Consider the following 18,145-nt stretch of genomic DNA (forward strand, 5'->3'; position numbering starts at 1 on the left):
TGTCTTCCACCCAAATATTAGCCAAGACTTATGTTTGTCAGCTTCCAGACACAGACAGCTAGGTATTACTAGCTGCTGAGATTTTTGAACATCAATTTATTTTATTTCTTGAAACCAAGTGTTTGTAAATTTTTGGAACAAAAACTGTATTTAGCTTTGCATTAACTTCCTAGGGCTACAGGGCAGAAATACATTAGTTTTTCTGTATGATGAATGAAAATTCTATTTAATAATTTAAATGCAGTTAATATGCTTACTTTCCACATTTTTCTATATTTTCCCCTTCAAGCATGTTAAACAGATGTTGATGCTCAGTATAATTTTTGGAAAATCACCAAAAACTACATTTAAACTGTTATTGGATGTTAAGGGCTCAAGTTATACAACACCATAGAAACATTTTTTAGGCCATCTAAATCAGATAGCTATGCATTAAGATGGGTTCTGCAATGCAGGAGGAGACTTTCTATTTCAAATCAATAAAATCAATATATGCGAGAAAAATATTTAAAACACTTCATCTTCATAATTATAATTTAACAAAGTTTGATCATGCAAACTGAAAGCAACTGGTCTTTCATCTGAAGAATGATGAATTAGATGTAATGGTTAAGATGCTGGCCTAGAAACCAGGAGACTGAGTTCTAGTCCTGCCTTATGTGTAAAAGTCAGCTGGATGACCTTGGGTCGGTCACTCTTTCCCAGCCCAACCCACCTCACAAAATTATCGTTCTGAGGAAAATAGGAGGAGGAGGGTGTGTTGGATATGGTCACCACCTTATTTATACAAATAATACAGGTAGTCCTTGTCTTATGAACACAATGGAGTCCAAGATTTCTGTTGCTAAGTGAGACATTTGTTAAGTGAATTTTGCCTCATGTTATGACCTTTCTTGCCACCATCGCTAAGTGAATCACAACAGTTGTTAAGTTGGTAATACAGTTGTTAAGTGAATCTGGCTTCTCCATTGACTTTGCCTTGTCAGAAGGTTGCAAAAGGTGATCACATGACCCCAGGACACTGCAACTGTCATAAATGAGTCACTTGCCAAACGTCTGAATTTTAATCAAATGATACTGGCGATGCTACAACAGTCATAAGTGTGAAATCACTTTTTCTGTGCCACTGTAAGTTGGAACGGTCACTAAATGAACTATTGTAAGTCGAGGACTACCTGTAAAGGTGAAATACAAATAAATAAATAAAATTATGTGTGCTTGCTGCTTGTTATTTATAAAGTAATAAAGGCAAGATATTAAGCAAACAAATCCTATATTGTCCAACAGAGATTTAAAAAACATGGTAAAATAACTCTGGATCAAAATGCTTAAGGACCACTGAAAATATTGTAAACTTCAGAGGTTTTTCTCTGAGTCCTCATTACTAAAGTGGGACACTGATTCAGAATTGGGCCACATCTGGACCCACTAATCAAAGAAGATTTGCCTTATGATGATACATTTTCAACTCAAGCATAACTAGCTGCCCATTTCACATCCAGGAATGTGATCTCTGACTTATGTAGACATCTGGCCTGTCCTCAAAGACACTAATCAAGGAACCAGACTGTTAAATTAGTATTTCTTTTTCTATGATAATTGTTGTCCCAAAATGTCAATATTATTGCTTTTTTATTATTGATTAGATGTATAGCCTGCCTTTTGTTCAGAAACTCAAGGACAGAATACTCTCGTGTCCCCCCTTCCCCACAACAATCCTCTGAAAGAGGTTGGGCTGAAAGTGAATGAGTGGCCCAATCATACAATAAACTTCCATGGCTGAAAGTGATTTGAGACTTCCTGATGCTGGCCCAATATCTTAATCATTTCACTGCAAGAGTTTTTTTTTCAATCAAGCTTTTAAACTACCCAACATCACCTTCAAGGACAATATAGAATTTACCATTTCCAAAATCACTTGGCATCACATTTGTACTCCCATACATCAAACTCAAAGCAGCAGCCATGTCTTTAAAGTGACAGTGTACCCAAGGCCTGATGTGCATAAATTGGAACAAACTGTATTTGACACAGTAATTTGTAATATTTTAATTTTGCTGCACAGCTTAAATGCAATTACTTTTCTGGAATTTGCTGGAATTAAATATATTCATATATTTAATTACTTCAAGCAACAGACTTTACAAAAGGTATGATTTTATTTTAAAATAGGTCTGTTATGCCGGAAAGAAGTTGAGTCAAGCTTCAGAAGAAAGCTTACAACTTTGGTATAATTCTGCTTTTCTTCAGACCCCACATTTTAATCTGTTATGGGTGAAATTGAATAAATATTTGAAGATGTAAGATATTCATTGTTTAAACAGAATCTGTTGATGGGATGAGAATTTGAAAGAGTTACAATCTTTGAATATTCATTTCCTCAAATCAAAAGTAAAGGTTCACACAATACTTTTCTGAGGCATCCAGATAGCTAGTATTTCACAGTGCACTGCAGCATTCCAAAACCATACAAGTAATTTCTTGCCTGTCAATCTTCCTATTGCTGCCAATAAGTGATTGTAACTATGACAACAAGCATGGAGGAAACGGAGAGGAAGGGCAAGGGATGGCCTCATGGGAGACGAGAGAGATGCTATGCTGATGGCTAATCAGCCAGTTTTCAGTTTCCTGGCTGCTGAGGCAGACTATGAAGAGATATGCTTATTCTGAACTTGCCCACCTACCTGACTTCCTCATATAGAGTCCACAGTTACAGGTGGAAGACCATACCTTTGCTATGCTTATAGCCCTGAACAAATTAAAAGCTTTCTATTCCCTCTTATTGTCCATTATAATGGACTCTGCACACAAAAAAATAAGCCAAATACCTCCACTAGTTTGTTTTAACAGCTTTCAAAAATCTGGACCCATCTCCATCTTGTTTTACATTGATCATTTAGTAGAGTATCACATTTTGGTGTGAAACAAGCCCACAGGCTAAAAAAAATCAGGTAATTGGAATTTAAAAGCTAGGAGTAACATAAAAGTATGGGTTTAAAAGGGTTAGAAAAGAACAGGATTATAGGTATGGCTAAAAAACAATTCAAATGAAACCATTCTGCATTAGTATGTGCAAAAATAGAAATGTAAAAGTACACTTTAAAAATACTGGAAAAGACTAACTAATACACAGAGAAGATAACTGAACTAGAACATTTTTCCAATCAATGGAAATCCAATTTAACATAAATCAGAAAGAATAAAGAGCTAAGCAATCCTGGATCATTTCTTCCATACATCTTTATTAATTAATCTAACAGTTTATACAGTATATACAGTTTACCTTCTCTTAAGTTTTCAAAAAGGAAGAGAGAAATAGAATTATGTTGTATTTTTTCATAGCCACATGATGAGATTTTACATGACTTCCACTACCACCACATCCTGGAGGGGGGAGCACGTTTTCTATTTTTAAACAGGTGATATCCTATGTGGATTTTTCAGTAGTTAAATTATTTTATAACCCATTTTTGTTTAGCAAGCTTCCATAGTTTTGCAGTAGTACACTTTTGAGATACAATACTTCTTCAAGTCCAACTAACTTTGGCAACTGGAGTCCAACATTCCTTTTAAACAGTAAGTAGAGATGTACGCTGCCACCTTTCAGATACATACCGTATTTTTTGGAGTATAAGACACACTTTTTTCCCTCAAAAAAGAGGCTGAAAATCTGAGTGCATCTTATACACTGAATACAGCATTTTTTGCCTCCTGAAACCCCGCCCCTTCACCAAAATGGCCACGCATAGCCTTTAGGAGACTTTCAGAGTGCTCCAGAGCAGAAACGAGCAAAATATGGGGGGTTTTGCTCAATTTTGCCCCCCCCAGCACCCAGGAGCACTCTATAAGCTTCCAAATGCCCTTTGTTTTACAAAAAAGGGCCCATTTTTGCAAAAAACAGGCCGTTTTTTGCTCATTTTTGCCTCCCCCCACTCCCCCAGGAACACTCTACAAGCCGCCCAAAGGCTATGCATGCCCCCCCCTTTTTTTTTTTACAAAAAACAGACCCATTTTCACATAAAATGGGCCGTTTTTTGCTTGTTTTTGCCCCCCCCCCCAACCAGGAGCACTCTACAAGTCTCCTAAAGGTTATGCATGCCCTTTTTGGAAAAAAAAAGGGGGGGGGCATTTTCATTAAAAACAGGCCATTTTTGGGAGGTCTGCAGAGTGCAAAAACAGTTTTTTTTTTTAATTTGCCTCTTCAAAATCTTGGTGCGTCTTATACGCCAAAAAATACGGTATATAGGGAACTAATATTATGTTCCCTATAATTTTCCTCTCTAGGTTGAATATACTATGCATATCAAAATGTAAAATATCTGTCATCAATGATAGTTAAATCCACTGAGGAATCACAGCATCAGTGTCTTCAAGAACATATCTTGATCAAGGTTTCTACTCAAATACTTTATATCTATTGTGAAGAAACATGGGACAGGGGAAAGGGGGAAAAGTGAAAAGACAGGAAGAACAATATACAAGTAGTCCTTACAACAGTTGCTTTAACACCATTCGAAGTTATAATGGACCTTCACAGAGCTATCTACTACCTGTTTTGGGGGCTACAACAACTGCGTGCACACACTTAAACCCTCTCTATGGTCACATGATCACATTTTAGGAGCTTGGCAACAGATTCACCTTTATAGCCATTTGCAGTGGCCCACGTTCACTTGCCTGTGACTTGTGCAGTTTTCCCTGTTTCTGGCATTTACTTTCAGTTTGTGGCAAAATATGCCCATTGGGGAAAATGGATTTAACCACTGCTGGCTTGCTTAATGACCATGGCATTCGCTTAAGGACCCTTCTAAAAACGGTCATCATTTTGAATCCTGTCATATAATATCTCGACTTAAGACACAATGACCTGTGTGCTGAGGTGGCGCAGTGGTTAAATGCAGCACTGCAGGCTACTTCAGCTGACTGCAGTTCTGCAGTTCGGCTGTTCAAATCTCACCGGCTCAGGGTTGACTCAGCCTTCCATCCTTCCGAGGTGGGTAAAATGAGGACCCGGATTGTTGTTGGGGGCAATATGCTGACTCTGTAAACCGCTTAGAGAGGGCTGAAAGCTCTATGAAGCGGTATATAAGTCTAACTGCTATTGCTATGACCTGCGATCATAATTTCGGAATCAATTATGATTGTAAGTTAAGGAGCATCCATACACAAAAGTCTCGCCTGCTAATTACATCTTTCAATGTTCCTAATTGCATATTATATTTTCTCATAAAACCACAAGTAAAATCACAACAGATGAAATCTCATTAACCATGTCCATTTTCTGCAATGGACGTAATTCTCAATTTCTCTATTAATATAATTTATATATCTTCCTAAGTGGACTACTAAATTATGGACAATAGTGAACCTAAGTGAAGACAAACTGAATCATTCTTACCAAGATTTCGCTTTCAAGAACATTTGTAAACTTCATGTATTGGATTCACTCGCTTGCATTCTTTGTCCAAGAACGCTACAAGAATGTATACACACTCTTGCAATGAAATCAAGATGGCTAAAGAAAGTTCTATTAATAAAATATCAGACCGGACCTCTGCGTATGGAAATAAATAGTTTATATCTAAGGTTGTAAATGTTTAAAACCATAACTGGCTCATAATGTGAAACTATACTTACCTCTGAGCATCAGGCTGGGAAATGGCATTGACAATAGCCTCCACAGCAATGTCGAAGAGTTCTGGATCAAGCAGAGAAGTGAAAGATGCTTGGATTAAGTTCTCACATTCCATCAAAGAAATCTCTAGTTGCACCCAACTGGAGAAACACTTCAGCACCTTCTGCTTAATGAAACCAGGAGAGTCTTGCTGTTGCAACAATTGTTCTAGCAGAGGGAACACAGATGTGCACTCCTGTGACAAGACACTACGTACCTGCCCCTTACGGTATTGAGGCAGACGACTGGTTTGGAATTCCTCAGGCAGCACTGTCAGAAGTTCCAGTAGTGCAAGGCAGCGTGCTCGCCCATCTACATTAGAGTCCTCTGCCTGAAACATGCGTACCATGTCAGCAATAGCACATGGCCAAGCCTCTGGCATCATGTTCAGTGCTAATGAAGCCAATGCCACACAAAGGCGGGTCAGCACAATTTTGGAACCACTAGCAAAATGAGTTATGTGACTGAAGAGCTGTGATTTAAGGCTCTCATACTGGTCAGTGGGGATGTCATTCCAGTAGCGTGAAATCTTAATGTGGAGTGCACTGGCCCCAAAGTATTGGATCTCCGGCACCTTGTCCATATCAAGAAGCAACCAACTGAAGTGCCAAGCTTGTGGGGATACTTGAGCTTGCATCAGCCATTTCTGAGCCAGGTTCTTGTTTTCAATGTTGGGGTCATAATATAACTGGTGGAGTGCCTAAAAAGCAGGAAACAATAAATGATTCAGCATTTTCTACATTCTCAAACAACCCAGGATGGTAATGAATCAAACCCAAAACATAAAACGTCTCCATAAGATAGAGGGCTCAACAGAACAGTTGTCTAGAGACTTGTTTTTGTTGACCAGGCTTCAAATAAATCTTTGAATAAAAGTTCAATTTTACAAAACAAGTATCATCTTTGTTCTTTCATCTTTGCATCGGTGGAAGGAACAATTGTTGTAATCAGAAAATAATATAAACACCAATGATTTATATAAGCAAGGACAACTAAAAAAGCTCAATTTCTCAGAAGAAACTTGGGTTACATGAGATTACTTACAGTGGAATACCATAATATGGAATTGAAAATATTTGTTATAATTTGACCTCTACTGAGGAAAAAGCTGTTTGATACTGAACCAAATAAAGGTTTGTAACAAAACGGGGAAGGAAGGCAAAAAGAGAGCAGCAGGTGGCAAAGGGAGGGAAAAAACCAAGGGGAAGAGATGCTGAACACCTCTCTCGCCTTAATTCTTTTTTTTTCTCCAAAATGAATTATAAGGTTTAAATGTTTAGATATCTCTCCTATTCATTCTATCTCCATTTTAAAATCAATTTGTTTTACAATGGTTAAGCACAAACTACAATGCAGTAGATATGTTGCTATTACTATGGAAAATCTGAAAATTAAAGCTTTTTCAGCTAAATGCAGCATTTCATATATAAGAGCTGTGGTGGTGCAATCTGTATCTTAAGATCTCCAAAGAATAAAACCAGATATACAAAGCAAAACTGGATCACTACTGTTCAATGTATGCATATAGGTAAACAGAGATGATACAGGTTTACCCACACCAACAGGTCCGGTGGGAAGGGCATGTCCAGGTTCCACTTATTAAGGATCTGGTTGAACTCTGAAAACATGCCTTTTCTGTTGCAGTGGCTACCTTTGGAACCTTTTCCCTGAGATTAGGTCAGTTCTGATACAGCTGGCTCTCATAAGGTCTCCAAGACCTGGCTCTTCTTCCAGACATAGGGGTCAGGAATTTCGTGAACTATGAGTTATTGTTATTGTTGATGGGCTTGGCCATCATGCTTTATTTATTTTTATTTTCTATTTTATGATTAAATGTATGTTTTTTTTTAATTTCTGTTTTCACTCAGAGTCACTTGTGCAAGATGGGTGTGTATGTATGTATATATGTATATATGTATATGTGTGTGTGTGTATGTGTGTGTGTGTGTGTGTGTATGTATATATATATATATATATATATATATATATATATATATATATATATATATATATATATATATATACATATACATACACACACTTAAAGTCACAACCCCTGGTATGCCCAAGTATGGGAGGAAGGTCACACTTCCACTCTCTGTCATTAGGCTCGTCACAAGAGACCATCCAGACAGAAACCCAATATTTTTTTACTGTTGCCTTTTTGTTACATTTTGTTATATTTATGCTGATAAATAAATAAAGGGAGACTAGTATAGATCTATTTCAAGCTATTTAGCTCTCATCAGCTAGCCATACCCAAGTTTCGATTCCCAAACTTGGGTATGGCTAGCTGATGAGAGCTAAATAGCTTGAAATAGATCTATACTAGTCTCCCTTTATTTATTTATCAGCATAAATATATATATATATATATATATATATATATATATATATATATATATATATATATATATATATATATATATATAATATTATATGTATATGTATATGTATATGTATATGTATATGTATATGTATATGTATATGTATATGTATATGTATATGTATGTATACACACACACACACACACACACACTGTATTTTTTGGAGTATAAGACACACCTTTTTCCCTCAAAAAAGAAGCTGAAAATCTGGGTGTGTCTTATACAGCATTTTTCTGCCTCCTGAAACCCCAAAATGACTGTGCACAGCTTGTAGGAGGCTTTCAGAGAGCTCCTGGGAGCTGAGAAAGGCAGACTGTTTTTTGCTCAATTTTGCCCCCCCCCCCAGCCCTCAGGAGCACTCTATAAGCTTCCTAATGCCCTTTGTTTTACAAAAAAGGGCCCGTTTTTACAAAAAATTGGCTGTTTTTGCTCATTTTTGCCTCCCCCCACTCCCCCAGGAACACTCTACAAGCCTCCTAAGGGCTATTTGTGCCCTTTTGGGGGAGGAAATGGGCCCATTTTTGCAAAAAATGGACCGTTTTGGGGAGGTTTGCAGAGTGCAAAAACTTTTTTTTTAAAAAAAAAATATGCCTCTTCAAAATCTTCGTGCGTCTTATACCCCAGTGTATCTTATACTCCGAAAATATGGTAAATTGAATGAATAAACAAACCACAAATTATTTACTGTGATTCAAAATAATTCCGCAAGATTCCAGAATGGCACCTTCAAACTAGATAGAAAAGTAGATGAAATTCAAAATTGAAAAGCCCGAACTGATGTAAAACAAAATGAGTATCCTAACATATATGTGCTGATGATCAGAGCATTTCTCCCATGTTTTCTCATCATAAAAGCAAAGTAGACAGCAACAGTATTTTTTTATTTTTATTTATTTATTTTTCAAATTTATATGGCCGGCTGTAGAGACTACATGTTGCAATGCTCAAATCTACAGTATATACGTATTTCTAAGCTAATACGGTAGCCTTTACATTCCTTTACATTTTAACAGGGCAAGCAAGGCCACAACAGAACTAGCAACAATAGTATTTTACCACTAATAATAAATGTTATACAATTATCACATCAGCTTTATGGATATAGCCTGACAATGAGTTGGCCTTCCTCGTGTTCAGTCTTTTGACTTAGGAGATGGATACAGAAAGGGGAGTCATAAGGAGGTCTGCAATATTGTGCTATTCTTGGACCAAGGGCAGAGACAGTAAGCATTGTAACATTATATCTTGTAGCAACCAGCACACAGGGCAGATTCCCTAAGCAACAGAGTGAGGTTTCTTCTGCACACAAATTCCACTGGGACAGCATTAACCTTATGAGCACTAAACACATGGTAGATTAATGCTTCAGCTGTTGGGTAATGTTCTGGTTACCTGAAGCTTTACTCAGAATTCAAAACCACAGGAGAGATTTCTTTTCTCAAAAATCAAGCAGATTGCACTGGATATACACCATATATTGTTTAAGAGTTCGGATAAAAACTGATAATTTCAGCTTTGAGTATTTACGAAACAGTAATAGCAGCAGTTGTTATAAGCTTCATAGATTTAGCAAACTGCTTCTTCCTTCCAAAGTTGCTTTACATTTTAACAAAGCAAGAATATGTGAACTTGTTTCCTTGAAAGTACTGAGTAAATAACAACAAACGGAATCCTTATAATCAGAGTCCAATGAAATAATAAGAGAAGGACAGTGAAGTAGAGATCTATAATTGAAAACAGAATAAGTTCAGGAAGCCACATAAGGCCATTCCCCCTCCCTTCACATTTTACCCTGGAATAGCATGAAAGTGATATATACATATTTAAGAGACAGTATGGCTGGAACTAGTACAATACACTGAGATAAACCTGATCTTAGGAGGCCAGCAATAGACACTGGTCAGACTCAAGGTAAAGCTTCCTAACCCATTTACCCATTATCCCCAACAGACCATGTATAGCTTTGTTGCTATTGTCTTTGCAGTGATTTCCACTTACCCCTTGAAAAGCATTCTGGGTCACTTTCCTACCTTGCCTTACTGACCCAGCTTTATGATTTTCTCGGCAGCCAATTGCCACCAAGCAACGGGAACCATAGCAACAGAAGCATCATCTTCTCATTCAGGCAAAGTCCTAGACCTCTTCACTATGGCACACAGGGTGCAGACAATTGGAAAGGAGGAAGAAAGATTGCCGAGCAATGCCCTGGCTCTGCAGCATTTGTAACTATTACCATAAATAAATCCTGTTCTAATCGAAATCTTATTTGGGCCTAATATAGATACATTTCTTCATGCATTTCAGCCAACTATCCACAAACACTTATATTATGTCTATATGCCAAGCTGTCAGACGCAGTATTCAATGATCAGTGCTATCTTCAAATACATCCCAAACCTTAACAATGGTAGGATAAGAAAAGTATTAAATAAGTAACTGATTTTAGAACAATAACATAAATAAATGTATAACTCTTTCAACTGAATGAAGTAAATAGTAGGTTTCCCCCACCCAAACTGGCATTGACATCAATGCTTTTCTTCTTTGGGTAAACTGTGAGGTACTTGTGTTTGCTGATATCCCTCATATAATTAGTGTGATTAAAAGAAAAAAAAGTCTTCCAAAATATTGGACAATCCAAATGGCTCTTTCCAATTCTATGATTCTATGAGCTTTTCCTCATATCGAGGAATTTGACATTAATGTGGTTAAATACAAATCAGTATCAGCAAGTATGACCTTATGTCTGTTAAAAATGCAAACCTCACAATATAATGGAAAAGAGGAATAATCTTGAGGAAAAGGAGGAAGTGCAGCAACCAAGACAATGGTCAAATTAAATAAATCTAAGTCTGGGTCAGAAATGTTATTTGAGAAAATGTCCCAGACATGTCCTTCGTTAGTTCTCATAAAGATAAAGCGAAGAGGAGGGCAGCGTTTTCAGACTTGCATGATTGTTTTTATTATAACCTTATAATAAAAGTAGTATTAACTTGTGTGTCTTCGGTCTCTAAGTTTGATCTATTTTGAAGGGTTGATATACATTTATGATAATAAAATTCGAGCTATGGTGATTGACCAGAAAAGGGGTCTTGATATTGTGATTAATTTGATAAAAATATAGAACGAATGGGCAACTGCTACCCAAAGGTTCATTTTATGTTAGACAGAATAAAAAATAGATTTGCAATATTATTAGTTTTCTATGCCATTGCCATAGTCTACAGTAATAGCTGAAAAAAATTGAAGAGCAGGCAAAATTTTCTAGAGGTTAGATCAATTTTATTATAACAAAAAGTTACAACTCGGGGGGCTTTTATGATTTTAAAAAATAAGATAAGAAAGTCACTATATTTAGAATTATGTATAGCATGCATGGTTTTTAGAGGGCCTGCCAAATTTTTCAACTTCTGATTTCCAAACATTAAGTGTGCTCAAACGTTGTGACATGTCTTGGGGATTATAACGATATTTTGGCTGCTTTAATATAATTTAGATGTGCTTGATAAATAACTACATAAATATCATAACTTTTTCATATTTTGTTTGTTTCATTTGTAGGAATCAATAAAGACATTCTTATCATATGATGGTAGAAAGCGAGTTCTTCCAATGATGCTGAGTGAAAGGATAGAGAAAAAGAAATTCTTCAATGAAAGGATGTTATTGAAAATGCCCTGCTGCCCTGTCCTAAGCTACATGTTAATATTGTTACAGGGAATCTCAAATAAACATTTTTATCCCATTGTATATAAACTGCATTTTTAAACAAAACCTTAAAACACTATAATCCAGTCATGGTCAGAAAAAAGTCCCTTAGAAATTAGCAACCTATTTTAATGTTGGTGAAATAAACCAACTTTACATTCCTTCCTCTTGCTCTCAACAATCTTAATCTTTAGTCCCTTCATACAGTGTCCAACCATTTGATTTCTTGCCATTTTTTCTTTGTCTCTTTTCACAAAACTGACAACATTAACAAATCCCTTTTGTAAATCCAGTATAGAAAGGTTATGGTTTTATGGTTTTATTATTTATAGGCCGCCCTTTTCCCTGAGGGGACTCAGGGCGGCTTACAATATATAGGGAGGGGAGTACAAGACAGTAAGACATAAAACAATACATAAGTAAAAATAGTACACAACATTCATCATTCGGGTGGGGACGGATTACGATCTTTATCCCCAGGCCTGACGGGATAGCCAGGTCTTGAGGGCTGTGCGGAAGGTCTGGACAGTGGTGAGGGTACGAATCTCCACGGGGAGATCGTTCCAAAGGGTCGGAGCTACTACTGAAAAGGCTCTCCTCCGCGTAGTTGCCAGTCGACACTGACTGGCGGATGGAACTCGGAGGAGGCCTAATCTGTGTGATCTAATAGGTCGTGAGGAGGTAATTGGCAGGAGGCGGTCTCTCAAGTACGCAGATCCACTACCATGAAGGGCTTTATGGGTGGTAAGTAGCACCTTGAAGCGCACCCGGAGCTCAACAGGTAGCCAGCGCAGCTCGCGGAGGATAGGTGTTATGTGGGCGAACCGAGGTGCACCCACGATCACTCGTGCGGCCGCATTCTGGACTAGCTGAAGTCGCCGGGTGCTCTTCAAGGGCAGCCCCATGTAGAGCACGTTGCAGTATTCCAGCCTAGAGGTCACAAGGGCCCGAGTGACTGTTGTGAGGGCCTCCCGGTTCAGGTAGGGTCGCAACTGGCGCACCAGGCGAACCTGGGCAAATGCCCCCCTGGTCACAGCCGTCAGATGGTGATCGAAGGTCAGCTGTGGGTCCAGGAGGACTCCCAAGTTGTGAACCCTGTCTGAGGGGTATAAAGTTTGGCCCCCCAGCCTGAGTGATGGGACACTAGCCAAATTATTGGGAGGGAAACACAACAGCCACTTGGTCTTCTCCGGGTTGAGTACAAGCTTGTTAGCCCTCATCCAGTCCCTAACGGCTTCAAGACCCCGGTTCATCACGTCCACCGCTTCATTGAGTTGGCACGGGGCGGACAGATACAACTGGGTATCGTCCGCATATTGGTGGTATCTTATCCCGTGCCTCCGAATGATCTCGCCCAGCGGTTTCATGTAGATGTTAAATAGTAGGGGGGATAAGACCGAACCCTGCGGCACCCCATATGTTAGGGGCCTAGGGGTCGATCTCTGCCCCCCAACTAACACTGACACCTTTCTGGTCTAAGACACCTTTCTGGTCTACTATTTGTATGTCCTTTTTAATTATCAAAACATCAGCCAGTGACAGACTCACAAGTAGATCAAACAGGAAACATGGCAAGATGAACTAATTTTATTTATTGTAAGACTACATTAACAGAACCTTGCATGTCTGAAAGTACAAATCTCCTGTTATATCATTTTATCTCTTGATAAATTAGGATAGTTCCTTTCAAAGTTTATTTCTCTGCCCAATAATTAGTTGCTGCCTCTTCCCCCTTTTATCTGATCATTTCCATCTTCCAAGATCATTCTCATATTCCATTATAGTCAGTTTTATTTCTCTATTCAATATTTCATGTTATTCCATATCTTTCGTTTAGCCTGTTAATTTTAAGTTCATATTTGAATCAATTTCAGGCTTGTCCAGTAAAACATTTTGCCTCATATCATTTAGTCTATCAATAATTGCAGAGATCTTTAAAACTAACTTCTGAATATATTATTCACAAATATCTCTCAGTGCATCCATTGTTAAAAGATTTTGCTCTTTTCTGCATTGGCAAATCGAGTTTAAGTGCTCTTCACCTTTAACAATAATCTTTATTTCTTTCTGGTGCCCCTCTAATGTTCACCTTCAAGACCCATTTTATCATGTTGTTTTTCTTCTGAATGCAAAAACACAGATTCCTACAAGAAGAATTATTTTGTTCCGTTTCATATAAATATTAAATTCATCAGAATGAGTGGTGTGGTGGCCTAGAGGTGAAGACGCTTGCCTCCCACTCGGAAGGTTGAGAGTTCAATCCTAGGCAGTGAAAAATGTTTCTCTCTCAGGGCACAAAGAAAAAAATATCTGCTGCAAATTCTACATAGGCATCAGGAAGGGCATCTGACCAGTAAGCACTCAACTCCATTCAGTTGCCCTAACACTACTCCAAGTAGTGTGATAAAAATAAAAATTTAAATCCACTTGGATCTTTAAAATTTCTTTATAACATTCTAAAACAATTCTTTTGTTATTAATTAAAAAAGAATAAAATCCTTAACTTGTACTTAAAAACTTCTTTAATAAAGAATTGAAGGAAACTCATCCAGTGAATACCAAGACACTTGTTATTCCAGAGGTACTCAATATTTAAAAAATAAAAAGTTTATTTCAAAGTGATTAAGAAATGAGGATCAGTCCGACCATATCTTCTTAAAGGCTACATTATGTCTATCAACTTTAATGGACTCCTCTATTCCCAATTCCTCAACTCACAAACAGATCACAAAAACATCAGTTCCTGCCATCTACTTGTGAGGCACTACTGTCTGGAGTATGTGTGAGTAATCTCATGATCTCTCTTTTCACCAGATTTTGGCAGCCCTGGCATCTGCCCATCAATTTTGGGCATGGTGTCATCCCTAATTCTTCCAAGATGTCTTCAGTGTACCATGTCTTAACCAGAAGTTCTAATCCTTGTATTATTACCCATATTATATCGATATTATTTTGTACTATTATTTTATCATTACTATTACCATGTTTATTGCATTTTATGCTTATTTATATTTACAAACTTTAGTATATGTGTTTCTATATATGCTATACAATCTGGCTATAAATCTGCCTGTAATAAAGTTTTCATTTGAAAATGCCCTATTTATGGCATTTCCCTGGTCTTGATTGGTCATTTTTCATGCCAGGTCTTTTATCCAACATAGATCAAACATTCTTTGGAAGCATTAATTTTATAAGTATTATCCTCAAAGGCACTAAAATAACACTATAGCTCACATCTTTCATCTTATTTTTAAATTTCTATTTTTTAAAAAAGAATCACAAAGTAGTTATTTTCAGGTAACTTTTTAAATGTTAAAATGTCAATATGTTTTTAAGTAAATAGACTAGACTAGAGCAACCATCTGAGACTGCACTAGAATTTCAGAGACAGCTCTTACCATGAGGCCAATCTGTTTAATACAATCTTCATTGTGATTTAAGGGATAAAAGCCCCATTATCTAAAAACATTGAACATCTGGTAATACAAGAACCAAGGAAAAAAACAGAACAAAAAAACCGTTATTAAACATAGTACCAAGAAAACAATTCACATGCCAGTAACAATGTATTTCAGATATTTATGGTCCCAGTAGTTCCATTCCAAGAGTAGCTTCATATTAGGCCATAGCGCACAGGAAAATGGACACTGGACTTTAAAAAAAAGAATTATTGGCCTTCTTTAGTGCATTGGTTCAGGTGTGCAAGGCAGGAACCAGTACTTCAGAACCAGTAGGGTGAAAAGTCTCTGAGAATATTAAAAAAAACTTTTGCATTAACAGTAAGCAATTACCATAACTATTGTGCATAGCTTCATATTTATCTGCAGTAAATATTTTAATCAAGGCAAACCCCGTTCAGGAGTTTTAAGCCAATTCAAGCTGAAGAGATTAGTTTAGCCAAGAAGTGTCAGAAGATCTATGATTTGTTGCCAAACCCATGTTGGAAAGCCTAACATTTACAAACTCAGATTTTTTTGGGAAATGAAATAGTGTGATGTCCTGAACATTCTAAGAAACCTTAACTTTTCCCAAGTTCCACTGAAGCAAGGCGCAAAATATGCCCCAATTGCTTACAATATATGGAAAAGTCCTTCCAGAGTATTTTGGCAACAATAAATTAATAGCAACATTGTTAAAGAGTCAAAGAAGAAGGTTCATTTATATTTTATTCCCCAGTATATAGTTCTGAAGGCAGCTGACTCAGCTGTCACACCATCTAGTCCAGAAAGTCAGCACTTTAAATTAGAAGCGATGGAAACCAACCTTCTTTTTCTAGGGTAACAGCATAAATGTCAATTCTTAGATTATCTAGCCTCAACTGGGAAATCCATATGTTGCTACATACATATGCTCACAAAAGAAACAGGAATGATGGAAAAGCTTCAAAAACAAAGTTTTAGAAAGAAGAACTGGAAAAGGAAGAACAAAAGAATCATTTTGAAGCAGAGATGTATGTTGTTTGGCTGACACCAAAGCCTACACCAGAACATTTTCAGCTAAAATATTAAGAAGACAAAAAATGTGCGTTTTCTACTTAGTGCTGAATTTAGTTGGGATTTCCCAAACTTTCAGTTCAATTTAGTTCTACAATGTCAGTTATATGGAAAAGAAAGTGAATATAAAGGATGAAAATTTATCCAAGTGCCTAGAATACTCCATAGGCTGCAACAAGCAGAAGATATTGATACTACAAAGCTTTATTACAAAGTACTACAAGAATCTTTATACATATTCTCATCTACAGGCTCAAGAGAAGATAATCCCAAATCATTTCTGCAGAGTTGCTGATCTAAAACACATACTTTAAAGTACTGAAAGAAAAAGCAATTCAATTTTTAAGCTTTTTTAGACTTCCACCAAGCATGACAAAATGTCCCTTCATGTTGCTCACATTTCTAATACACACATTAAATGTTTTTATACACTGAAATTGCAACTATGATGTCATAAACCGTATCACTGTTGGGTGATCGATCCCAGAAATTTTCCCTAACAAGTACAAGTCAGTAAATCTATTGGATAACTTCTTTCCCCTAAATCTGATATATGTCCAATATGCAATGTTGCTCTCTCAGTCAGAAGACAATTATAATTCAAAGAATAATAAATGAACCAAAATATTATTTACCAACAGCAAATACAGATATTGTTAAAATAAAGGTGTGTCTTTTTAGTTGCACTTCTTCCATCCTATTACTTGAACTTAAATATGCAATACAGTGAAAACAAAAATGAGAAGCTAGTTCAAAATCTAGTTAGCTCTATTCTATCCTCTCAAGGCAAAAATGTGTGTTGTCCTCAACTAACTTAATTCCTCACACTGCAACATTTTCTATAGAGCTACAAGCCCTAGATTTACATTGAAACAAAATTACAAGAATACCCACAAAGAACAGAAGAAAGGAAGCCTCCTAAGGCATCTGAAAGTGTTCTTCCAGAGCATCGTTTTCTGCATACAGCAAGAAAAGCTGAAAACAGACACATGGCAGATTCAGCAGGATTTGCTACAAAGACTTGTATCTTGATACCAATTCCCTAATGCTCCATGCAGTATAAATTGGGCACTGAATTCAGCCCAGTACTACATAGTTCCCTGCAGAAAGGGCTCACATTTTTCCACAGTGCAAGCTGTGTTTCACAAGAAAGCTTCATACTAGACAATGCCAGACAGTAATGCAAAACCCTCTTTGAGGCAGAAGGGGTGTGTGTGGGAGGAACTAAATGATCTTTGAGAGATTGCTGTGGCCACTTCCAGCTAGGGCAGCAGCTATTTTGCAACACCCCATGGTGTTCTACATATCCTTCTACATATCCACTCCCCCCACCATTTACAGGGCTAATCACCCCCTGGAGTGTCCTGACCTTTCCTGATGTCAACATTTGTTGTATTGTCAATACACACAAAAGAACTGTCTAGGCCTTCTCTCCAGGGGAAATGATGAAGCAGCATTACCCAGGAGGAGATCAGGCAACAGAAGCCGGTCCTGCCTACCACATAATCTTACAGAATGCCAGAATCTTTAATTTATATGTCCTGTGCAAATGGCAGAATGTAGTAATAAAGTTTCAAGGTTCAAATTAGGCATCTGCTATCTGATCATATACCTATCAAAATCCGTGACCCGTCAAAACCGCGGTCCAGAAAAGCGCGATCGACGAAAGCGCGCATTTGACGTCATCACAGCGCGACGAAAAAAATTAAAAATTGAAATAAAAATAAAATTAAAGCAAGCCGATTCACATAAAGGTAAGGGTTAGGGTTAGGGTTAGGGTTAGGTTAAGGGTTAGGTTTAGAGCGTTAGGGTTACGTTTAGCGTTAGGTTAAGGGTTAGCGTTAGGTTTAGCGTTAGGTTAAGGCTTAGGTTTAGGGTTA

General features: G+C 37.3%; 1 protein-coding gene across 2 annotated transcripts in view; it reads right to left on the bottom strand.

Moving 5' to 3' along the window:
• Positions 1-18,145, bottom strand: part of IPO13 (importin 13) — a 52,778-nt gene that overhangs the window by 30,610 nt on the left and 4,023 nt on the right. For both annotated transcript variants that reach the window (XM_032217233.1, XM_032217234.1), the window contains exon 2: positions 5,638-6,374. In XM_032217233.1, the coding sequence (XP_032073124.1) occupies positions 5,638-6,374 (737 nt within the window). The remainder of the gene's footprint in view (positions 1-5,637; positions 6,375-18,145) is intronic.

This window comes from Thamnophis elegans, chromosome 5, assembly GCF_009769535.1.
Source record: "Thamnophis elegans isolate rThaEle1 chromosome 5, rThaEle1.pri, whole genome shotgun sequence".
In the NCBI taxonomy this organism is placed as follows: Eukaryota; Metazoa; Chordata; class Lepidosauria; order Squamata; family Colubridae; genus Thamnophis; species Thamnophis elegans.